The sequence below is a fragment of the Physella acuta genome, unplaced genomic scaffold (assembly GCF_028476545.2).
Source record: "Physella acuta isolate Inbredline_101_S28 unplaced genomic scaffold, ASM2847654v3 ptg000267l, whole genome shotgun sequence".
NCBI lineage: Eukaryota > Metazoa > Mollusca > Gastropoda > Physidae > Physella > Physella acuta.
The window spans coordinates 158,518-184,772 of NW_026731786.1; the positions used below are offsets into that span (position 1 = coordinate 158,518).

The 26,255-nt window shown below is 40.3% G+C and overlaps 4 protein-coding genes across 4 annotated transcripts; all 4 read left to right on the forward strand.

Moving 5' to 3' along the window:
* The first annotated feature begins 2,190 nt into the window (after positions 1 to 2,190).
* On the forward strand, positions 2,191 to 9,215 carry LOC131939198 (temptin-like). The gene is made up of 4 exons (XM_059297386.1): positions 2,191 to 2,328; positions 2,491 to 2,671; positions 3,212 to 3,365; positions 9,111 to 9,215. The coding sequence occupies exons 2-4, from the start codon at positions 2,498 to 2,500 to the stop codon at positions 9,176 to 9,178; spliced, it is 396 nt and encodes a 131-aa protein (XP_059153369.1). The 5' UTR covers positions 2,191 to 2,328; positions 2,491 to 2,497; the 3' UTR covers positions 9,179 to 9,215.
* A 1,514-nt stretch (positions 9,216 to 10,729) lies between these two features.
* LOC131939201 (temptin-like) lies at positions 10,730 to 11,950 on the forward strand. The gene is made up of 4 exons (XM_059297391.1): positions 10,730 to 10,744; positions 10,836 to 11,014; positions 11,277 to 11,430; positions 11,685 to 11,950. The coding sequence occupies exons 2-4, from the start codon at positions 10,841 to 10,843 to the stop codon at positions 11,750 to 11,752; spliced, it is 396 nt and encodes a 131-aa protein (XP_059153374.1). The 5' UTR covers positions 10,730 to 10,744; positions 10,836 to 10,840; the 3' UTR covers positions 11,753 to 11,950.
* A 1,630-nt stretch (positions 11,951 to 13,580) lies between these two features.
* Positions 13,581 to 21,792, forward strand: LOC131939196 (temptin-like). The gene is made up of 4 exons (XM_059297384.1): positions 13,581 to 13,741; positions 16,829 to 17,006; positions 18,629 to 18,782; positions 21,686 to 21,792. The coding sequence occupies exons 2-4, from the start codon at positions 16,833 to 16,835 to the stop codon at positions 21,739 to 21,741; spliced, it is 384 nt and encodes a 127-aa protein (XP_059153367.1). The 5' UTR covers positions 13,581 to 13,741; positions 16,829 to 16,832; the 3' UTR covers positions 21,742 to 21,792.
* Positions 21,793 to 23,870: 2,078 nt separating this feature from the next.
* LOC131939188 (temptin-like) lies at positions 23,871 to 24,623 on the forward strand. The gene is made up of 2 exons (XM_059297377.1): positions 23,871 to 24,044; positions 24,462 to 24,623. The coding sequence occupies exons 1-2, from the start codon at positions 23,871 to 23,873 to the stop codon at positions 24,621 to 24,623; spliced, it is 336 nt and encodes a 111-aa protein (XP_059153360.1).
* The last annotated feature ends 1,632 nt before the right edge of the window (positions 24,624 to 26,255 follow it).

Consider the following 26,255-nt stretch of genomic DNA (forward strand, 5'->3'; position numbering starts at 1 on the left):
GAGACCGGTTTGGTAACGGCTATTAGGGGCAGATAATTTAGTTTGAAACGATTTTAAACTTAGAGGAGGTAACTAAGAGGAGGCTGCTTTCACGTGGGGGGGGGGGGGGTAGTGTTTTTAAGCAAATATTTTCAATGGCAGCATTGGTACTGTCGAATTCGCAAATTATAAATTACTGAAAAGTAGAAAAAAAAACAACTAAATAGCGGCGTATGATACGCAGCGGGTCGGCTCGTTGTAAATAAAACATGTATTTTAACCAATGGTTTTACTAACCCTGCTCTTGATTTACGCTACGACAGAGCTATTTTTAGATAACATAAGGAAATTGCGCTTAAATGTCACTAGGATTTTTAATTAACTTGTTTTAATGCAAAATGCTTACAAAAAGTAAGTCTTTAATGATTTATATTTAAATAAGAGCTAGTGTAATGCGTTAAGGGTAGCTTTAGCGTTAGGGTTAGTCTATGAAAATAATGATTATTATTAAAGCGAAGAATAGAGTTTGAAGCGAATTTCCATCTTTTGTAGCATAGGGCTACTTACAGTGCACGTGTTTATATTTTTACCTCAGACAATTTCTATTTGTTGTTTCTTTGGGTAGAGGATATAAGCATCAATGATAAGAAAACCTTACAGAGAGTCAAGACTGATATTGTCAATTACATGTCCATTACATCTCAATTACATGTTAATTACATGTCCATTACATGTCAATTACATGTGTGATAAACAAAAAAGAGTAGAAAAAAAAACTTATTTGTTATAGTTAGGTCAAATCTGAAAGTTTTTAAAATCTTGAAATTTTATTCTTTTAGCTCCGTCAAGTTTTATTCTTTTAACTCCGGCGATTGATACGAATGTTAGATAAATATAACATCTTTGAGGTCAAATGCCTTTATTTATATTTATAGCTGTGTCATTCTAATCACTGGGCACACGAACACGCCAAAAAAAAAAAAAAAAGAAGAAGGCAAAAACTAAAAAAAGAACAACATTTTTAGTGCATATAAAAAAAAAATCTTGACATACATGATTTTATTTTTTATTTTTTAAGTTTTAAATCGTTAACTCAAAAATTTAAGTTATCTGTTTTAACTAGTATAAAAATAGTATTGCCCCTATTAAATCTTGTTAAGAATTCGCCTGGGAGTGACGGACCCCAACCAGTGGCGGAACTAGAAAAAAGGGGCCACCCCGCAAAAAATTTTTTTAGGCCCCCCCATTTAAATATATAGACCTATATATGTATATATATATATATATATGTATATGTATATATATATATATATATATATATATATATATATATATATATATATATATATATATATATATATATATATACTCAAACACAACATACGAACACAGGATACTTATTCATGTTGGCCTGTTCGTGTTATGAGAAATACGTGGGTATTTTCTTAATTAAAACAAATTACATTCACTAGTGTAAGTGCATTAGTCTGTTTTGTGAAAATCAGTTTTATATTAACTTTGCCGTAAGACATTTAACCACTCATCGGTCAAAAGAATATAAAACATGAAAGCTTTCTGTAAATAATGGTGTCTCGTGTCATGTTTATTTTTAAGGTTTTTTGTATTTATTTTATTAATTTTAAATACATTTTCTTTTTATACAGTGTCATTCTTTAGTAAGTAATTTATAAACAAATAATAATAAAGAGAAGTAATTGCTTTTTAATTTGTTTAGTACAACTCTATTAAAAAGAGGCTTATGAGCATCACTATTTGACTAAAAAAAGGGAAATAAGTCATGGAAGTGGTTTGAACGTTTGCTTATCTTTGATAAGTTTCATTGTAGGAGAAAGATGACTCGGCTTTCACAGTGGTTTAAAAACGAAGGAAAAATTAGCGTGGGGTGGTGTCTATAGAATAAAGATAATCCAACCGCAGCTACGGTAATCTTTTTTTACAAAACGAACATTAAGCCAAAAATGCAAGAACATTTTTTTTAACTATAACAATTTTTTTTATGGTCGGCCGTGGGCCCCTAAATGGCGTGGCCCCCCCCCCCCGCATTGCGGGGTCTGGCGGCACTGTAGTTCCGCCCCTGACCCCAACACACCCTCTCGCTGCGCCACACAGTAACACTAACCTAGTTGCAGCATCAGTTAACACGACAACACAGCAAGATAAGCTTTGACGGTACAGACAAACTAAACCAAACGTGTGCACACACTAGAGGCTACCCGTAGGCCAGTCACATTACTGAAGATAAGGATTGAAATTTATTAGGTCATTTCCTTTTTTTAGGTTTATCTTCAACCAGTTGCCAGCATTCTCATTTCTTTTTGGTCCAAAAAGGTTGGTCTCATCCAATGGATATATATATATATATATATATATATATATATATATATATATATATATATATATATATATATATATATATATATGAGTGTGTGTGTGTGTGTGTGTGTGTGTGTAGATGCGTACATGATATTTTTCAAATTTAATTTTCCTTAGAGTCAAGATGTTGACAGCCGCCATCTTGCTCGCTACCCTGAGCCTATCGTCTGCTTTCTTACAGTACCAGAACGCCATCCCTAACGGTCACCTGGTTCCTCATCCTTGCCTGATTGGCTACTGGGCAGGTGTGGGCCACTTTCTTGCAGATGGCTCTGGTCCTCGTAACGAGTTCGGCCTTGTAAGTTGTTGTATTTAGTCATCTAACTAATGTTGTATCTAGTGATTTGATCAATGTTGTTGTAATCTGATTATGCAATAAATGATGCTGTATAAACTTATCTAACCGATGCTGTTGTATCTAGTGTTTAACCAATTTTGTTATATGTAATGATCTAATCAATAATATGTATCTAAATATCTAATCGATGCTGATGTATCAACTTATCTAACCGTTGGTGTTGTATTTAATTATCTAACCAATGTTGTTGCGTATAAAGTCATTAATTTTATACTACAATATTAAATTCTTCATAGTTCTTAAATATAACATTGGAAAAAATCAAACAACTATTGAGGGTCATCCAGCCATAACATTTGAAACAAATTTAACCAGTTATCCAATGGCTCATAAACAGTCTGCATCTGCTGGTAAACAGTGCAGTGTTGTGGTGTATGTTGGTGTATTTTGGTGTATGTTAATTATTATATGGTGCCGCCATACACAGGTATATGTGACTAAAACCTACTCTCATTTGACGTCTTTATTGATTAATTCCAGGACTTTGCTGCCGCTGGTCACACCTGGACACTAGCCTTGTGCCTGAAGGATTCAGACCTTGACGGGCTGTCCAATGGTCAAGAGCTTGGTGACCCCAACTGCAGGTGGACGCCAGACCGTCCTGGTAACATCGTGGCACCACAGACCCATCCAGGTAATACATTCACAGACCCAGGTAATACATTCACAGACCCAGGTAATACATTCATAGACCCAGGTGATACATTCACAGACCCAGGTAATACATTCATAGACCCAGGGAATACATTCACAGACCCAGGTAATACATTCACAGACCCAGGTAATACATTCACAGACCCAGGTAATACATTCACAGACCCAGGTAATACCTTCACAGACCCAGGTAATACATTCACAGACCCAGGTAATACATTCACAGACCCAGGTAATACATTCACAGACACATCCAGGTAATACATTCACAGACCCAGGTAATACATTCATAGACCCAGGTAATACATTCACAGAACCAGGTAATACATTCACAGACCCAGGTAATACATTCACAGATCCAGGTAATACATTCACAGACCCAGGTAATACATTCACAGACCCAAGTTATACATTCACAGACCCAGGTAATACATTCACAGACCCCGGTAATACATTCACAGACACATCCAGGTAATACATTCACAGACACATCCAGGTAATACATTCACAGACCCAAGTAATACATTCACAGACCCAGGTAATACATTCACAGACCCAGGTAATACATTCACAGACCCAGGTAATACATTCACAGACCCAGGTAATACATTCACAGACCCAGGTAATACATTCACAGACCCAGGTAATACATTCACAGACCCAGGTAATACAATCACAGACCCAGGTAATAAATTCACAGACTCAGGTAATACATTCACAGACTCAGGTAATACATTCACAGACCCAGGTAATACATTCACAGACCCAGGTAATACATTCACAGACCCAGGTAATAAATTCACAAACCCAGGTAATACAATCACAGACTCAGGTGATACATTCACAGACCCAGGTAATACATTCATAGACCCAGGGAATACATTCACAGACCCAGGTAATACATTCACAGACCCAGGTAATACATTCACAGACCCAGGTAATACATTCACAGACCCAGGTAATACCTTCACAGACCCAGGTAATACATTCACAGACCCAGGTAATACATTCACAGACCCAGGTAATACATTCACAGACACATCCAGGTAATACATTCACAGACCCAGGTAATACATTCATAGACCCAGGTAATACATTCACAGAACCAGGTAATACATTCACAGACCCAGGTAATACATTCACAGATCCAGGTAATACATTCACAGACCCAGGTAATACATTCACAGACCCAAGTTATACATTCACAGACCCAGGTAATACATTCACAGACCCCGGTAATACATTCACAGACACATCCAGGTAATACATTCACAGACACATCCAGGTAATACATTCACAGACCCAAGTAATACATTCACAGACCCAGGTAATACATTCACAGACCCAGGTAATACATTCACAGACCCAGGTAATACATTCACAGACCCAGGTAATACATTCACAGACCCAGGTAATACATTCACAGACCCAGGTAATACATTCACAGACCCAGGTAATACAATCACAGACCCAGGTAATAAATTCACAGACTCAGGTAATACATTCACAGACTCAGGTAATACATTCACAGACCCAGGTAATACATTCACAGACCCAGGTAATACATTCACAGACCCAGGTAATAAATTCACAAACCCAGGTAATACAATCACAGACTCAGGTAATACATTCACAGACCCAGGTAATACATTCACAGACCCAGGTAATACATTCACAGACCCAGGTAATACATTCACAGACCCAGGTAATACATTCACAGACCCAGGTAGTACAATCACAGTCCCAGGTAACACATTCACAGACCCAGGTAATACATTCACAGAAACAGGTAATACATTCACAGACCCAGGTAATAGATTCACAGACCCAGGTAATACAATCATAGACCCAGGTAATACATTCACAGACCCAGGTAATACATTCACAGACCCAGGTAATACATTCACAGACCCATCCAGGTAATACATTCATAGACCCAGGTAAAACATTTACAGACCCAAGTAATACATTCACAGACCCATCCAGGTAATACATTCACAGACCCAGGTAATACATTCACAGACCCAGGTAATACATTCACAGACCCAGGTAATACATTCACAGACCCAGGTAATACATTCACAGACCCAGGTAATACATTCACAGACCCAGGTAATACATTCACAGACCCAGGTAATACATTCACAGACCCAGGTAATACATTCACAGACCCAGGTAATACATTCACAGACCCAGGTAATACATTCACATACCCAGGTAATACATTCACAGACCAAGGTAATACATTCACAGACCCAGGTAATACATTCACAGACCCAGGTAATACATTCACAGACCCAGGTAATACATTCACAGACCCAGGTAATACATTCACAGACCCAGGTAATACCTTCACAGACCCAGGTAATACATTCACAGACCCAGGTAATACATTCACAGACCCAGGTAATACATTCACAGACACATCCAGGTAATACATTCACAGACCCAGGTAATACATTCACAGACCCAGGTAATACATTCATAGACCCAGGTGATACATTCACAGACCCAGGTAATACATTCATAGACCCAGGGAATACATTCACAGACCCAGGTAATACATTCACAGACCCAGGTAATACATTCACAGACCCAGGTAATACATTCACAGACCCAGGTAATACCTTCACAGACCCAGGTAATACATTCACAGACCCAGGTAATACATTCACAGACCCAGGTAATACATTCACAGACACATCCAGGTAATACATTCACAGACCCAGGTAATACATTCATAGACCCAGGTAATACATTCACAGAACCAGGTAATACATTCACAGACCCAGGTAATACATTCACAGATCCAGGTAATACATTCACAGACCCAGGTAATACATTCACAGACCCAAGTTATACATTCACAGACCCAGGTAATACATTCACAGACCCCGGTAATACATTCACAGACACATCCAGGTAATACATTCACAGACACATCCAGGTAATACATTCACAGACCCAAGTAATACATTCACAGACCCAGGTAATACATTCACAGACCCAGGTAATACATTCACAGACCCAGGTAATACATTCACAGACCCAGGTAATACATTCACAGACCCAGGTAATACATTCACAGACCCAGGTAATACATTCACAGACCCAGGTAATACAATCACAGACCCAGGTAATAAATTCACAGACTCAGGTAATACATTCACAGACTCAGGTAATACATTCACAGACCCAGGTAATACATTCACAGACCCAGGTAATACATTCACAGACCCAGGTAATAAATTCACAAACCCAGGTAATACAATCACAGACTCAGGTAATACATTCACAGACCCAGGTAATACATTCACAGACCCAGGTAATACATTCACAGACCCAGGTAATACATTCACAGACCCAGGTAATACATTCACAGACCCAGGTAGTACAATCACAGTCCCAGGTAACACATTCACAGACCCAGGTAATACATTCACAGAAACAGGTAATACATTCACAGACCCAGGTAATAGATTCACAGACCCAGGTAATACAATCATAGACCCAGGTAATACATTCACAGACCCAGGTAATACATTCACAGACCCAGGTAATACATTCACAGACCCATCCAGGTAATACATTCATAGACCCAGGTAAAACATTTACAGACCCAAGTAATACATTCACAGACCCATCCAGGTAATACATTCACAGACCCAGGTAATACATTCACAGACCCAGGTAATACATTCACAGACCCAGGTAATACATTCACAGACCCAGGTAATACATTCACAGACCCAGGTAATACATTCACAGACCCAGGTAATACATTCACAGACCCAGGTAATACATTCACAGACCCAGGTAATACATTCACAGACCCAGGTAATACATTCACAGACCCAGGTAATACATTCACATACCCAGGTAATACATTCACAGACCAAGGTAATACATTCACAGACCCAGGTAATACATTCACAGACCCAGGTAATACATTCACAGACCCAGGTAATACATTCACAGACCCAGGTAATACATTCATAGACCCAGGTAATACATTCACAGACCCAGGTAATACAATCACAGTCCCAGGTAACACATTCACAGACCTAGGTAATACATTCACAGACCCAGGTAATACATTCACAGACCCAGGTAATACATTCACAGACCCAGGTAATACATTCACAGACCCAGGTAATACAATCACAGACCCAGGTAATACATTCACAAACCCAGGTAATACAATCACAGACTCAGGTAATACATTCACAGACCCAGGTAATACATTCACAGACCCAGGTAATACATTCACAGACCCATCCAGGTAATACATTCACAGACCCAGTTAAAACATTCACAGACCCAGGTAGTACAATCACAGTCCCAGGTAACACATTCACAGACCCAGGTAATACATTCACAGAAACAGGTAATACATTCACAGACCCAGGTAATAGATTCACAGACCCAGGTAATACAATCATAGACCCAGGTAATACATTCACAGACCCAGGTAATACATTCACAGACCCAGGTAATACATTCACAGACCCATCCAGGTAATACATTCACAGACCCAGGTAAAACATTCACAGACCCAAGTAATACATTCACAGACCCATCCAGGTAATACATTCACAGACCCAGGTAATACATTCACAGACCCAGGTAATACATTCACAGACCCAGGTAATACATTCACAGACCCAGGTAATACATTCACAGACCCAGGTAATACATTCACAGACCCAGGTAATACATTCACAGACCCAGGTAATACATTCACAGACCCAGGTAATACATTCACAGACCCAGGTAATACATTCACATACCCAGGTAATACATTCACAGACCAAGGTAATACATTCACAGACCCAGGTAATACATTCACAGACCCAGGTAATAGATTCACAGACCCAGGTAATACATTCTCAGACCCAGGTAATACATTCACAGACCCAGGTAATACATTCACAGACCCAGGTAATACATTCACAGACCAAGGTAATACATTCACAGACCCAGGTAATACATTCACAGACCCAGGTAATACATTCACAGACCCAGGTAATACAATCACAGACCCAGGTAATACATTCACAGACCCAGGTAATACATTCACAGACCCAGGTAATACATTCACAGACCCAGGTAATACATTCACAGACCCACAAACACCCCTCACACACCCCTTTCACAAAACGCAAGGCCCTCATTACAGATGTTGTAGTTCTTTGGGTTACCACTGTAATTCAGAATGTGTTAACTTTTACGGTGTAATACAGCTGTTCTATAATCGTATCTCATTGACACACTCAGAAAAGATTGTAAAAATTAGAACACTATCATTATTGTAACAACGCTTACTGCTAGAAACAGAAACATTTATTATTTTTTAAATTCATCGCAAACTTTTTTCGTCCGTTCCTAAGGCCCACGGAGCAGATGAAGTAGAGTTCATCTGTTTTAACGACCTCGACTTATGAAGGAACAGCGTGGTCACTACTATGACTAGCCGTCTGTGTTTCCATAACGATAATCAGGTACCCAATCTTGATGAGATTTCCATAACGATAATCAGGTACCCAATCTTGATGAGAGCTGGGTGCACTCAAAAACATGCAGTCACGAGTCGCACCGAGATCCGAACTCGAGACCTTCGGGCCAAACTCGCTAACATTTCAATACACCGTCCCATCATGTATTCACTAGACAGTCAATGCGTCAGGTTTTCCCTGTAATTCACCTAACACTTTCTTCTGTGCAGGTGTATGTGAACCTATCGGCAGCCCCAGGTGTGCATGGCAGGGTTTCGAGTGTGTTGCACCGTTGTAGATCTCCTCCAAGATTCCATTAAACGTTTACAATTGTACCATCACTTTTTCTGTTTTTATTTCTGGAGCGTGGAAAAATAATTTTATCTGATGATTTACTGCACTATTCTAAACCTATGAAGTTGTTGCGAGGGAGGTTAACTGTCTCTGGACCGTAACTTCGTCAAATTATGAGTCGATGGTAAAGTCTATATTTTCTTTACAAGTTTTTCTATTTTGTGTTTGGGGAAAGGTGTGGCGTGCTACGGGGTGGGAGGGGGGGGGGGGCGTGGGAAGCTCTGATTATAAGATATGCTGTGATATATATTTAAGTGATAAAAGTTTTAAAAGTTATGAACCAAATAAAATGCTGCTGATTTTGTACTATGTAGCAATGTAGTAGTAATTATCTGTTTCCTGTTTGTTGTGTATATGTATCATAGACGTCTCGTGCGGTGAAAAAAATCAAAACTATAAATCTTGAGGGGTGGGTGGTGGGGGTGGGTGGTGGGTGGGTGGGAAGGGGGGTACATAAGACGTCTCATACACATTTAGTTTATGTGGGCTATGTCCTGATATGTTGGTGTGGTCGGCACTATGCACAGTCGTCTTTACTTGAGTCAGGTACCCATTTGAATTGGGTGACTTATGACGTGAGTCAGGTACCCATTTGAATTGGGTGACTTATGACGTGAGTCAGGTACCCATTTGAATTGGGTGACTTATGACGTGAGTCATGTACCCATTTGAATTGGGTGACTTATGACGTGAGTTAGGTACCCATTTAAATTGGGTGACTTATGACGTGAGTTAGGTACCCATTTAAATTGGGTGACTTATGACGTGAGTTAGGTACCCATTTAAATTGGGTGACTTATGACGTGAGTTAGGTACCCATTTAAATTGGGTGACTTATGACGTGAGTTAGGTACCCATTTAAATTGGGTGACTTATGACGTGAGTTAGGTACCCATTTAAATTGGGTGACTTATGACGTGAGTTAGGTACCCATTTAAATTGGGTGACTTATGACGTGAGTTAGGTACCCATTTAAATTGGGTGACTTATGATGTGAGTTAGGTACCCATTTAAATTGGGTGACTTATGATGTGAGTTAGGTACCCATTTAAATTGGGTGACTTATGACGTGAGTTAGGTACCCATTTAAATTGGGTGACTTATGATGTGAGTTAGGTACCCATTTAAATTGGGTGACTTATGGATGCCTAAAATTTGTGCAAGATCCGAACTCGAGACTTCTATGTAAACATTGCGCTTGCCCAGAAACAGTTTGTTCTAAATCTAGTTTTGAAAATTTTCGAAACAAGACAAACAAAAAAATGGACTATGGACAATCAGACCGCAAAAAATGGCGCTCAGACACACTAACTGAAACTTTTTTTCTAGAGATGGTAGGTTAGTAGGTCAACTTTTGATCATGAAAGATAGCCTTATTAAAAGTGATATGCTACGAATTATCTTTACAACCTAAGCTTCCATCGAAAACAAACGTTACGAATTATCTTTACACGCTGCCACCGTCAAGAATTTTTTTTTCAAATTCTACCTGACATCCCGACAAACTCAGGTAACTTTGTATTATCTACTACATCATTCAACGTGTTTTTACTTGATTATTGTTCACCACTGCAAACAGTTGTTCTGTTTTCATTGGACAGAAGTCATGTTGGGTAGCGTCGTGTTCCTGGCTTGTCTAAGTCTGGCCACAGCTTTCATCCGGTACCAGGACGCCATCCCTAACGGTGACCTGGTGCCCCACCCTTGTTTGATTGGCTACTGGCCGGGGGTGGGGCACTACCTGGCTGAGGGGTCAGGAGCGAGGAACGAATTCGGCACTGTAAGAAAACACAGACTTCTTTACATACTGCTTTTATATCTAGCATAGGGCATAAAATAATCATTATAAAGCAACTATTACATACATTATTAAAAAATAAATAACTGAATGATTAAATGATAAATAAATGCTCCCCCCCCCTCCTCTAACTGAGGAGGTTTAAGAGGGATGTAAGAGTATTAAGTATGAAAAGGTTCAAGCAAACATTTAAAGATAAAACCAAAGAGTTCACCAAACTTGACCCCCCCCCCCCCCACCCCAGGACTTTGCTGCCGCTGGTCACGTGTGGACCCCCGCCCTGTGTCACCTTGACTCAGACAGGGACGGGCGCACCAACGGTGAGGAGCTCGGTGACCCCCAGTGCAGGTGGACGCCCGAGCACCCTGGTAACACAGTGGCGCCCCAAACACATCCAGGTGAGTCCCTCAAAGTTCCCACCTAGTAACATTCTTCAGGGGCAATCATCCAGGTAAGTTTGTTTAAGTTGTCCCCAGGTAACTTTGTTCAAGCTTAATTACTTTTAGTTTTTAGGCACTTACGGTCGTCCTTCTAAAAGCTCTATGCACATAATTAGATATATTACGGAGGAGTTTATTATTTTTGACTAACAGTTTAAATGTTAAAACCATGTAACTAAATTGATTTTCTCTCCCCCCCCCCTCCCGTACAGGAATCTGTGAACCAATCGGAAGTCCCCGCTGCGCGTGGCAAGCCTTTGCATGTGCTGGCCCATTATAAGCCACAAGTGGAATCTTGTTAGCGTGGAAATTCTTTTTTTTAGCGTGGAACTTCTTTTTAGCGAGGAGCTTCTTTTTTAGAGTGGAACTTCTTTTTAGCGTGGATGTGTGTTAGCGTGGAGTCTGTTTAGCGTACATGTGTGTTAGCGTAGAACTTCTTATTTTAGCGTGGATGTGTGTAAGCGTGGAATTTGTTAGGGTGAATGTGTGCTAACTAGCATTTCGATTGTTTTGTTTTAGTATATAATGCATTGCATAAAAAAAATAAAAATTGATGAACTTCAAATTCAAGTACTTTGTGTGGGTCGGACTTGAACTATTTAGCTCATTACTTTGATAAGAATGTCATTAAATATTTGCTCCAGCCTTGGCTTCTCACGTTAATGAAATGTGTAGAGACGCTCGTTAAACAACGACCCCCCCCCATCTTACCCGTGGATTCAAATTTAAATTCTTGCGCCCGAAGCTAAAACAACTAAAACAAAAGGCCCCCAGTAACAAAACCCATTTGTAACTAGGCTAGAGACATCACTATGAACAACATAATGGTTTTAGATTAAAAAAATAGCTTGTTTGAATGAATATATCATCATCGTTTTTTCCGCCGTGCCCAAGACACATAGGGCAGATAAAGTAGAGTTTATATAAAGTGATGAGGTGGTCAGAACTATGCCCAGCGCCTTAATTTTTTCCCTAACTTGAGTTAGGTACCCATTAGAGCTGGGTGGACTCAGGAACTGTAGACTTCCGGGTTAGCAGTCTAGCGCCGTACCTTTAGCCCACGTCGTCTCATGAATGAACAGATTATTAACACTGACAGTAAACAGTAGATGATGCATGGGACTTATAACAAATGAACACTAAAAGTAAATAGTAGATGAAGCATGGGACTATTAAAACTGACAGTAAACAGTAGATGATGCATGGGATAAACAGGAACGACAACCTTGAAGCATTACATGAACTTACTATTACGTCACACGATTAGCATTGGACAAAACCATTGGAGTGTGGGATTAACATATTGTCATAATACAGGATTAAGGAGAAAATATGATTAACATATTGTCATAATACAGGATTAAGGAGAAAATATGATTAACATATTGTCATAATACAGGATTAAGGAGAAAATATGATTAACATATTGTCATAATACAGGATTAAGGAGAAAATATGATTAACATATCTTGGGCCACACTGGGTAACATAATGAAATATTTATACAAGAATTGAGAATCTTGTCTTTAAAAAACTACCAATATTTGCGAGTAAATTCAGATCAGGCTTGATGCAACCAGTCCTGCCCGTCCTATATGTCCTACCAGTTATATCAGTCATTGTCCTACCTGTTATATCAGTCAAACATTGTCCTACCAGTTGTATCAGTCAATGTCCTACCAGTTACATTAGTCAAACAATGTCCTACCAGTTGTATCAGCCAAACATTATCCTACCTGTTATATCAGTCAAACAATGTCCTACCATTTATATCAGTCATTGCCCTACCAGTTACATTAGTCAAACATGGTCCTACCACTTATATCCCACACATCCCACCTATCATAAACTACCCACCCCCATGTATCCCAAATATCCCACCTCTCCCACCTATCATAAACTACCCACCCACCATCTATCCCGAATATCCCACCTCTCCCACCTATCATAAACTACCCACCTCCCGATCTATCCCAAATATCCCTCGCCCATATAACCTACGTGTCCTGCCTCCCTATCCTACCAGCATGTCGAGCTAGACCATAACGTGAGAACTCCCACTGATGGGCTTACATTACAACTAGACATTTTTTAAAATTCCCCGAAGTTTTCAGTGGCCAAAGATCGCGACAACTTCACTTGTCTGTAGTCACGTTCTCAGCCGGCGTCATGTGCTGAGTCAGAATTCAGGAGCACCGTCTGCTATAAATAGCGACACATGCAGGTGGTGCTACCATTTTCAGGAACGTCCATTTCTTGAAACTACCAGGTAAAGTTTATTAAACCAAACTCTCCTAACTGTAACAGGTTCTGATAAGTTTATCTGTATACACAAAAAAGGAAATGTCACTCATTTTAAACGGATTTAAAAAAAATGTAATAAACTTTTTTGACAATATAATTTAATGTAGAAAGCAGTAAGAAATGATCTAACTAGGCATATTTGTGAAATCTTAATTTATGAAAAATATTTTTACACGATGATGAATAATCGCAAAAAAACAACAACCAAACTTTAAGTGTCCAAAGTTAAAATAGAAAATAAATTGTTTGCTGGAGGCTGGGATGAAAGTTTCATGTCGGACGGGAAAGTTCTAAAAGAAAGGAAGAACAGCTTGCTCATCAATGCTTGACGCTGTTGGCGACATTTTGATCATCGCATCCAGGCGACTTTCTGTTATCTTCACAGATGTCAGATGTCAATGTTGACTTTATGTGTCATCTATACATATGTCAATCTTTTAGCCATAGAACACTGCTACTTTCTGTTTCATCTAAACATATGTCATGTCAATCTTTTAGCCATAGAACACTGCTACTTTCTGTTTCATCTATACACAATTCAATTATTTTATTGACAACACGATGCTACTTTCATCTATACAGTTGTCAATTCTAATTTCTGTGTCTTATTTACCGACATTAATGTTTTTATCCACAGAAAGATGCTACTTCCATTTCTCTCTCTTTCTGTATATATATATATATATATATATATATATATATATATATATATATATATATATATATATATATATATATGTATGTATATATATATATATATGTATGTATATATTTATATATAAATTTTTCACCCCCAGAACGATGCTACTTCCATCTATACATATGACAATCTTTCACCCCCAGAACGATGCTACTTCCATCTATACATATGTCAATGTTTCACCCTAGAACGATGCTACTTCCATCTATACATATGTCAATCTTTCACCCACACAAAGATGCTACTTCCATCTATACATATGTCAATCTTTCACCCACAGAACGATGCTACTTCCATCTATACATATGTCAATCTTTCACCCCCAGAACGATGCTGCTTCCATCTATCCATATGTCAATTTTTCACCCACAGAACGATGCTACTTCCATCTATACATATGTCCTTGTGTTCATCCACAGAACGATGCTACTTCCATCTATACATATGTCAATCCTTCACCCACAGAACGATGCTACTTCCATCTATACATATGTCAATCTTTCACCCGCAGAACGATGCTACTTCCATCTATACATATGTCAATCTTCCACCCCCAGAACGATGCTACTTCCATCTATACATATGTCAATCTTTCACCCGCAGAACGATGCTACTTCCATTTATACATATGTCAGTCTTTCACCCACAGAACGATGCTACTTCCATCTATACATATGTCAATCTTTCACCCACAGAACGATGCTACTTCCATCTATACATATGTCAATCTTTCAACCCCAGAACGATGTTACTTCTATCTATACATATGTCAATCTTCCACCCCCAGAACGATGCTACTTCCATCTATACATATGTCAATCTTCCACCCCCAGAACGATGCTACTTCCATCTATACATATGTCAATCTTCCACCCCCAGAACGATGCTACTTCCATCTATACATTTGTCAATCTTCCAACCCCCGAACGATGCTACTTCCATCTATACATATGTCAATCTTCCACCCCCAGAACGATGCTACTTCCATCTATACATATGTCAATCTTCCACCCCCAGAACGATGCTACTTCCATCTATACATATGTCAATCTTCCACCCCCAGAACGATGCTACTTCCATCTATACATATGTCAATCTTTCACCCCCAGAACGATGCTGCTTCCATCTATACATATGTCAATCTTTCACCCCCAGAACGATGCTACTTCCATCTATACATATGTCAATCTTTCACCCACAGAACGATGCTACTTCCATCTATACATACGTCAACCTTTCATCCACAGAACGATGCTACTTCCATCTATACATATGTCAATCTTTCAACCCTAGAACGATGCTACTTCCATCTATACATATGTCAATCTTTCACCCCCAGAAAAATGTTACTTCCATCTATACATATGTCAATCTTTCACCCCCAGAAAAATGTTACTTCCATCTATACATATGTCAATCTTTCACCCCCAGAACGATGCTACTTCCATCTATACATATGTCAATCTTTCACCCGCAGAACGATGCTACTTCCATCTATACATATGTCAATCTTTCACCCGCAGAACGATGCTACTTCTATCTATACATATGTCAATCTTTCACCCACAGAACGATGCTACTTCCATCTATACATATGTCAATCTTTCACCCACAGAACGATGCTACTTCCATCTATACATATGTCCTTGTGTTCATCCACAGAACAATGCTACTTCCATCTATACATATGTCAATCTTTCACCCGCAGAACGATGCTACTTCCATCTATACATATGTCAATCTTTCACCCGCAGAACGATGCTACATCCATCTATACATATGTCAATCTTCCACCCCCAGAACGATGCTACTTCCATCTATACATATGTCAATCTTTCACCCCCAGAACGATGCTACTTCCATCTATACATATGTCAATCTTTCACCCCCAGAACGATGCTACTTCTATCTATACATATGTCAATCTTCCACCCCCAGAACGATGCTACTTCCATCTATACATATGTCAATCTTTCACCCCCAGAACGATGCTACTTCCATCTATACATATGTCAATCTTTCACCTGCAGAACGATGCTACTTTCATCTATACATATGTCAATCTTTCATCCACAGAACGATGCTACTTCCATCTATACATATGTCAATCTTTCATCCACAGAACGATGCTACTTCCATCTATACATATGTCAATCTTCCACCCACAGAACGATGCTACTTCCATCTATACATATGTCAATCTTTCATCCACAGAACGATGCTACTTCCATCTATACATATGTCAATCTTTCATCCACAGAACGATGCTACTTCCATCTATACATATGTCAATCTTTTATTCACAGAACGATGCTACTTCCATCTATACACATGTTAAACTTTCACCCACAGAACGATGCTTCTCTCTGTGTGTGTTCTCGCTTGTCTTGGAGCTGCCTCAGCTTTCCTCTCCTACCAGTCCCAGATCCCCAACGGCAATTCCGTCATCAGCCCCTGCCTCATCGGCTACTGGTCAGGCGTTGGTCACCTCAACTCACATGGGTCCGGACCGCTCAACGCATTCGGTGTTGTAAGTCTTTCGTCAAGTCTGCTTCAATGTTAGCTTCCTTCTGCAGTCGGTAAAGCTCATGGTTGCTAAACCGAAAAGTCTCGAGTTCGAACCCTCGGGCATATGAGGCTCGTTAGCTGGGGACAGCCACTCTTCTAGGAGAGACAACTCCAAAATCAAACAACTGCTGCCTTGTAGTTTGTTCTTGTTTGGACAAAGGCTATGGAAGCAAATCCAAAAAGAAAAGCAGGCTGAAATCGGAGTCAATGGCCTCAATGGCGCAAAACCAGTTGACACGTAATCCCTAATTGTGATGGAAGCATGGTCGAGTCGGCAAAGCTCATGGTTAAATTCGAAAAAAGTCTTGAGTTCAAACCCTCTGGCAGATAAGGCTCGATCCCTCCCAACACTAAAAATTAAGAACGAAGAAGAAGAATGAAGTATGATTTATTAACGTTTAGATTATGTAATAATCTATTTTCTAAATTAAAAAAAAAATTAACTGTATTTTTGTGTTGTTAAAAGAAGCTCCACGTAGATTAGTAGAGATAACCGTTTTCAAGATCTACATGATTAGAAGCTACCAACATATGTGATTGTTCCATAAATGATCACGAAGTCAGATTAGTAAACAAAACATATGGCAGATCTCAGTAAAAAACTCAGTTATAAAAATTCGCTGTTCGTGCGCTCAAGAGATAGATTGTACACCGTCAGCTTCAAATCATGAAGCTTCTTATCTTAGCGCTAGCGTACAGCTATGCTGCAGCATTCATCTCGTACCAGGCACAGATTCCACGGGGGACAAGTGTACCTAACCCCTGCGCTATAGGCACGTGGGCATGGGTGGGGCACCTGATCCCCAGGGGCACAGGGGCTCTCAACCCGTTTGGCGCGGTAAAACTCTTGTTTTAAGCTCGTAAAATCCCCATGATATGTTAGATGTTTTAACATTTTTAAAAACTCTCGACCTTCATTAAGCTCCGAACGAAAAAGAAGCTCCGATAATCTTTGAATTCGACGTAACGGTTTACTTAACTCACGATTAGTTTTAAATTCTCAACATTTATTTAACTCCTACTGACATAAAGCTTTCACAATTTTACAGACACTCACTGTGCATTAAGCTCTCACAGCTTAACAAACACTCGCTGTGCATTAAGCTCCGGGAACTCTTGGTTACTTCTAAATTTGGAGCTCATGTCATAGTTTAAGCTCTCACTATTTACCAAGCTCATGACTTTGGATTAAGCTCCCGACTTAAATAAAGTGCCAAGCCACATAACGTCATTAAACATTGCAAGTAAAGTTCCATTTTCGAGCCTTACGGTCTACGGGGCAAGTGAAGTAGAGTTCACCTGTTTCTGTGACCTCGGGATGTGAGGAGATAGTGCGGCGAGCACTATGCCCAGCCGCCTTTACTTTCCCTAGCGTGTTAGCTACCCATCAAAGCTGGTGGACTCAGGAACGGTCGACTGACTTGAACCCTGATTCGAACTTGAGACTTTCGGGTTAGCATTTTAGCGCTCTACCACTAGGCCACGCCGTCCCATAAATATAGTAACCTAGACATGCAGTGCTGCAGTCCCTCAAACAACTGGACCCCCCGGCCTGATCAAGCTGACCCATCTTGTCTTGTCCAGGACTTTGCCGCGGCTGGTCACATCTGGACCCAGGAGCTGTGTAGGGCGGACTCCGACAGGGACGGCAAGTCCAACGGTGAGGAGCTGGGTGACCCCAACTGTCACTTTACCACAGCTCACCCCAGCAACCTGGGACCAGCCACCAGCCATCCAGGTAGGTTGTCACAGCCATGTAGGTAGGTTGTCACAGCCATCCAGGTAGGTTGTCACAGCCATCCAGGTAGGTTGTCACAGCCATCCAGGTAGGTTGTCACAGCCATCCAGGTAGGTTGTCACAGCCATCCAGGTAGGTTGTCACAGCCATGTAGGTAGGTTGTCACAGCCATCCAGGTAGGTTGTCACAGCCATGTAGGTAGGTTGTCACAGCCATCCAGGTAGGTTGTCACAGCCATCCAGGTAGGTTGTCACAGCCATCCAGGTAGGTTGTCACAGCCATCCAGGTAGGTTGTCACAGCCATCCAGGTAGGTTGTCACAGCCATCCAGGTAGGTTGTCACAGCCATGTAGGTAGGTTGTCACAGCCATCCAGGTAGGTTGTCACAGCCATCCAGGTAGGTTGTCACAGCCATCCAGGTAGGTTGTCAGCCACTAGCCATGTAGGTAGGTTGTCACAGCCATCCAGGTAGGTTGTCACAGCCATCCAGGTAGGTTGTCAGCCACTAGCCATGTAGGTAGGTTGTCACATCCATCCAGGTAGGTTGTCACAGCCATCCAGGTAGGTTGTCAGCCACTAGCCATGTAGGTAGGTTGTCACAGCCATCCAGGTAGGTTGTCAGCCACTAGCCATGTAGGTAGGTTGTCACAGCCATCCAGGTAGGTTGTCAGCCACTAGCCATGTAGGTAGGTTGTCTCAGCCATCCAGTTAGGTTGTCACAGCCATGTAGGTAGGTTGTCACAGCCATCCAGGTAGGTTGTCACAGCCATCCAGGTAGGTTGTCACAGCCATCCAGGTAGGTTGTCAGCCACTAGCCATCCAGGTAGGTTGTCAGCCACTAGCCATGTAGGTAGGTTGTCAGCCACTAGCCATGTAGGTAGGTTGTCTCAGCCATCCAGTTAGGTTGTCACAGCCATGTAGGTAGGTTGTCACAGCCATCCAGGTAGGTTGTCACAGCCATCCAGGTAGGTTGTCAGCCACTAGCCATGTAGGTAGGTTGTCTCAGCCATCCAGGTAGGTTGTCACAGCCATGTAGGTAGGTTGTCACAGCCATCCAGGTAGGTTGTCACAGCCATCCAGGTAGGTTGTCACAGCCATCCAGGTAGGTTGTCAGCCACTAGCCATGTAGGTAGGTTGTCTCAGCCATCCAGTTAGGTTGTCACAGCCATGTAGGTAGGTTGTCACAGCCATCCAGGTAGGTTGTCAGCCACTAGCCATGTAGGTAGGTTGTCTCAGCCATGTAGGTAGGTTGTCACAGCCATCCAGGTAGGTTGTCACAGCCATCCAGGTAGGTTGTCAGCCACTAGCCATGTAGGTAGGTTGTCTCAGCCATCCAGTTAGGTTGTCACAGCCATGTAGGTAGGTTGTCACAGCCATCCAGGTAGGTTGTCACAGCCATCCAGGTAGGTTGTCACAGCCATCCAGGTAGGTTGTCAGCCACTAGCCATGTAGGTAGGTTGTCAGCCACTAGCCATGTAGGTAGGTTGTCATGTCTCAGTCCATCAAGGTAGGTTTTGACAGCCAGTGGTCAAGCAGGTTGTGCTTCACTTCACGACTGTAGTTTGACACAAATGAAAGCTCACGGCCATGATGGGCAATACAGACATTTTGGTTTTCTTATATAGAAATGTGACTGAATAACTTTAAAACCTAATCCCATGCTTGACAGTCTCAAGAATTATTACATTGTTGGTAAAGTACCGTAACTCGTGACAGCTTGATAGAACATTGATTTATGCTTTAACCTCCCTTGGCTATAGAACTATAAAAAACAGTGCTTTATTAGGATGGAGAGTAACATATCAAAGACATCACATTACTACATTACAACAGCTTTACATTACAACAGCTTTACATTTCTACAACTTCACGTTACTACAGCTGTACATTTCTACAGCTTTCCATTACTACGGGTTCTTGAAAAAAGTGGTTAGTTGTGTAGACGTGGAAATAGTTTGCCAACTTCTAAAACATTTTTTAAAGTCCCTGACAAAATTATTCTCAGTGACAAGAGATTCTATAACGCCTTTCGCGTTCCTACAAGGATGTTCTCTCTAAACATTGCCAGTTTCCTCTTCGGGCCCAAGGAACACGAGGCAGATAAAGTAGAGTGCATCTGTTTCAATGACCTCAGCATATGAACGGATAGTTTGGTCAACATTGCCTTGTAGTTTGTTCTTGGTTGTACAAAGGCTATGGAAGCAAATACAAAAAGAAAAGCAGGCTGAAATTGGTGTCAATGGCCTATGGCGCATTACCAGTTGACACGTATCCTTAATTGTGATGGAAGCGTGGTCGAGTCGGCAAAAGCTCGATCCCTTCCAACACTAAAAATTAAGAACGAAGAAGAAGAAGAAGAAGGTCAGCACTAAACTCCTTAACGTGATTCATGTAGCAGCCTGAGAAAAGAGCTGAGTGGACTCAGGGACGTCCTACAGACTCGAACCCGGGATCCGAACTCGGGATTCTCGGGTTAGCAGTCTAGCGCTCTATCGCTAGGCCACGCCGTAATTCCACTCATAGGTATCTGTTTATAGAATGCTTTAATTCATTACATCCGCTAGGTATCTGTAAAATGTTTTCATTAATTTCCACTAGGTATCTGTAAAATGTTTTCATTAATTTCCGCTAGGTATCGGTAAAATGTTTTCATTAATTTCCACTAGGTATCTGTAAAATGTTTTCATTAATTTCCACTAGGTATCTGTAAAATGTTTTCATTAATTTCCACTAGGTATCTGTAAAATGTTTTCATTAATTTCCACTAGGTATCTGTAAAATGTTTTCATTAATTTCCACTAGGTATCTGTAAAATGTTTTCATTAATTTCCGCTAGGTATCTGTAAAATGTTTTCATTAATTTCCACTAGGTATCTGTAAAATGTTTTCATTAATTTCCACCAGGTATCTGTGAGCCAGTAGGAAGTGCCGGTTGCGCATGGCAAGGCTTCAGTTGCTAGGTTACATCTGCTGCTGTACAACTTGTGATTAGATCAAATTAAACTCAAAACTCAAAATTTGTTGTGTTTGAAAATTGTTATTGCAGTTAGCGTTTAGGGTAAATTATTGCAGTTAGCGTTTAGGGTAAATCGTGTTTTAAAAAAAACTATTTAAATATTAGATGGAATAAAACTACTTTGACGCTAAACTTGATAAATCAGATCAAAGGGGAACCCACACAATCAGTCAAGTCAGTGGGGGACCCACACAATCTTTAAAGTCAGTGGGGGACCCACACAATCAGTCAAGTCAGTGGGGGACCCACACAATCAGTCAAGGCAATGAAGAACCCACACATTCATCGATCCCACGTATACATCAAGACGAACTTTAACATCTAGTGTACATAAATCACCACACACAGTTAACAAGCTAGACAGCCAATAACTGTCCAGTCTAGTGAAAACAGTTTGTAGACAAAGCTTCCCCAATAGGACTGGTAAGTAGGTCACCAACCAGTTCTATGGCTCATGCTGATTTTATTGAGCCGTAGAACTGGTTGGTGAAATACTTACCAGCCGTATTGTGACTAGGAACGCTCAGTTTACACACACGTTTCCAGCAAATACTAGAGGTATTACAATTGCTGGAGATCCTAACAAAAAGTCTTTCAATCCTAGATTGGGGACCAACTTTTTTCATCAGCCTACAGCTTTCTGTTGGACCGTCAGATTTAAAGAGGTATATTTTTCTTGCACTACCATGAGAGGTAATTGAACAAAATACATAACAACATGGAAGAGAAATACAATGACACACTTCCTCTCATCGTAACGAGTATGGAGTGTTCTGTTTGACTAAAGCGCTAACAACGTTAAACAATGTAAAGCAAAATAACAAGGGCTGATTATTGAAAATAAATCCATTGCACATTAGGGGTAAAAGTACTCATTGTATACGTGTTTTTGCGTCAGTTGAGGTTTGCACAAACTAAGTAAAACAATGGGACTAAAAAAATAACAAACATGGAAATCTAGTGAATCAAGTGGAACAATTAAAGCCTGTTTTTTTATATACGCAAACTGAACACTTTTCGTATGCGCTGCCTGTGTATTACATGGGATGACCGTGTCACCAACTAAATCATCTTGTAACAAGCCAATTCCTTTAGTGCTCAGGGAATATTAACTCAGAGAAGACCGGCTAGGTCGTGTCTGTCGCATGCATGAAGGCCGAATACCCAACACACATCCTCTATGCAGATCTTACCAATGGTACAAGACCCCAGGGAAACCACGTGCTGAATTACTGAGGTGTCTGCAATAGGACCTATCACAAGCAGACTTGAAGGAACACATGCGGGTCCTATCAATAGGACCTATCACAAGCAGACTTGAAGAAACACATGCGGGTCCTATCAATAGGACCTACCACAAGCAGACTTGAAGGAACACATGCGGGTCCTATCAATAGGACCTATCACAAGCAGACTTGAAGAAACACATGTGGGACCTATCAATAGGACCTATCACAAGCAGACTTGAAGGAACACATGTAGGGGTCAGTGTGTTTCGTTGTGATGGTCATGTTGTAACTAAAATTACAAATTACAGAAAACAGCGAATCTTGTGACAAACACACACACAGTTTTATACCATATACATGCAACACGGTGAACCACATACCACATACATGTAACACTGTGAACCACATTAGCTATTTCCCCATATTCTACATATATGTTATGTAACACACTGTGTATTTATCATACGTCAACCAGAAACCTACAAAAAATGGCTACGATAGGACTTGATTAATTAATTTAATTAAGGTTCACGTTCCGTCAACACCATTTCCTGTTTTACAAACTGCCTCTCAACTCTGCTTGGTACAGCAAAAAAATGTTTCTGTGGCATGTCTTGTTTCAAGATCTAAAACTGTTGGCTGCAAATAAAGTAATGTTATGTGACTATTCAAGGTTGAATTTAGTTTGAAAAAGCAGTTGTCCAGGTCACGTAATCTAAGATTGTCACGTGCTTAAGTTTTTAAAGCCAATGAGATCGCCAGTAATCACGAGCTGCTAGAAGTACATGATATTTAAACCGCGACTTGCCACTGTTGTTGGACTTTCGTTAGCCGACCAGACACCATGTTTTCTATCGTGTACCTGGCATGTTCTCTGGCCGCTGTGACAGCCTTTCAGGCATATCAGGCATACATCCCTAATGGCGACCAGGTGCCGAATGTCTGTGCAATTGGTACCTGGCCAGGTGTTGGTCACATCGCCAGTTTAGGGGCTGGAGTCTTGAACGACTTTGGGCGGGTAAGTTCAGCCCTCGCTTTCAGAGATCTAAAAAACCCAATGCTTGCAGTAAATTACTGAGATAGAGTTGTGGAATTGATACTCCTTGGGTCAAGGTACGGCGTGGTCGTGTGGTATAGCACTCGACTGATAGCCCGAAGATATCGAGTTCGGATCTCGGTTTGAGACTATATCACATCCCTGAGTCCATCCAGCTCTGAATGAGTACCTGGCTCACGTCAGGGAAAGTAAAGACAACTGGGAATAGTGCTAACTATATCCCTTAAAATGCCGCGGCTAAAAAACATGTGGACTTTATTACATCTGCTTTATGGATCGTTATGCCGAAAGGCCAACTTTACTTAATCATTGTGTCTTATGTATCGGTGAAGTAGAGTTGACCTGTCAAGCCAAACCAATTTTTATCTTCCCACCCAGGACTTCGCGGACGCTGGTCACGTCTGGACTGAGGAGCTGTGTCACAGAGATTCTGACCTGGACGGCAAAACCAACGGCGAGGAACTAGGTGACCCCCACTGCCACTTCACACCCTCCAAACCAGGTCACCTACTGGAGGCCACCGGGCATCCGGGTATTTAATTATCTATGTCATGCTCTAATTAGTCCAATCGCTAATACTGGTCTGTCTCTTCAATAGCTAGAGAAGTCCTTTTGCAAAGCGTACTTTGTCACTTTACTAGCTAGAGAAGTCCTCTTTCAAAAATTTACCTTTTTTTCACTTCAGATTGAGGGTTAGGAAAATGGTTTAAAAATTTTGTTATCTCACTTAAGATGTTCAATTTTTCAGAAGTTAAGCTTTGACTTTAAATTAGATCTATTGAAAGAACACGTTGCGAACTACTGTAGATGGACTCTTTATGAACCAGCTTATACGAATCTCATTCCCCCCCCCTCCCAAAAAAAAAGAAGATGGACGGTGTAGGTTTGCAATTGGGTTCAATACTTTTAACATTTCATTAAGTAATTTTCTCAATATTAAATTGAACCTAGTCTAATGATTGTAATATTAATATTGTAAAATTAGTTTAGAACTTTTAAAAAATTCGATTGTTTGATTTAATTAGGTATTTGTGAGCCAATTGGAAGCCTACAGTGCGCATGGCAAGGTTTTACTTGCTAAAGTGGTCAAGCTAATTCGTCGTCGTACACAACATTGATGAACGTATGTTTTAAAAATAAAGATCTACTTTTATATTGAGACTTTAGAAATGTATTGCATATCTTGTCTCTGTGTTACTTATTGTCTCTGTCCTTAACAAGAGTGAAATCAGAATACAAATAACAGTACCAATGCGAAGAGCAATGTTTTTGCTGATTGTAATGCCGGATGGAGAATTCGTTCTTCAACGGCATTTTTTGAAACTGCTAAAACAAAAGGATTCATTTCAAACCGTATTTTCTATTATTTTGAAAAATATTGTGCTTTTAAAATTACATGATGTGTTTAAAGTGCTTTACGTTTCTGAATAAAAGTTTTAAAAAAAATAACATTCAGCTATTTCGGATAAAATTCATTGTTTTTACTATTCATTTAATTTTCGTTATTTTAAATTGATTAAATTTCAAAATACAATTCTACATATTAAAAATGATAATTTTTTAATTAAATAAGCTAATTCAAGATCTGTATTTTACATCAAGTGTATATTAGACGAAATTTCAAGTTAACTAATGTTACCCAGGAGTCATTCAGTAAAAGCCCTAAACATTACCTTAATCTGCGAGTTTTCCATTAGTTTGAATGAAGTTACTGATCATATTAGACCAGGATACCTGGAGAGGTCTCACCCGACGGCCATTAATATCTGGACTTTTCGCGTTTGTTTGGATGTCCTCCACGTGTCTGCTGAAAACTTCACGTTGGTGATTATTGGGGCACTTCTGTGGCGAGTAACAATCTCATAATAGGTCAATCTAGAGTTTGAGATCCAGGCCTTTCCCTTGTAAATATGTCCACAATTAGTGAAGTCTGTCTGCCAGTAATTGACTTCAAGTGAATCTGTTGGCTGTTGATGAGGGAGTGCTGGTTCGTCTGCATAGCGTCGTCAACAAGATGGTCCTGGAAAAACTTCAAATATTGGTGCCTGGTCTGTTTTAAGGTTGTTAGGTAATATTTGTGCTTAGACCGTGTCAATATTATCATTTTGTATTTGTGCTTAGACCGTGTCAATATTATCATTTTGTATTTGTGCTTAGACCGTGTCAATATTA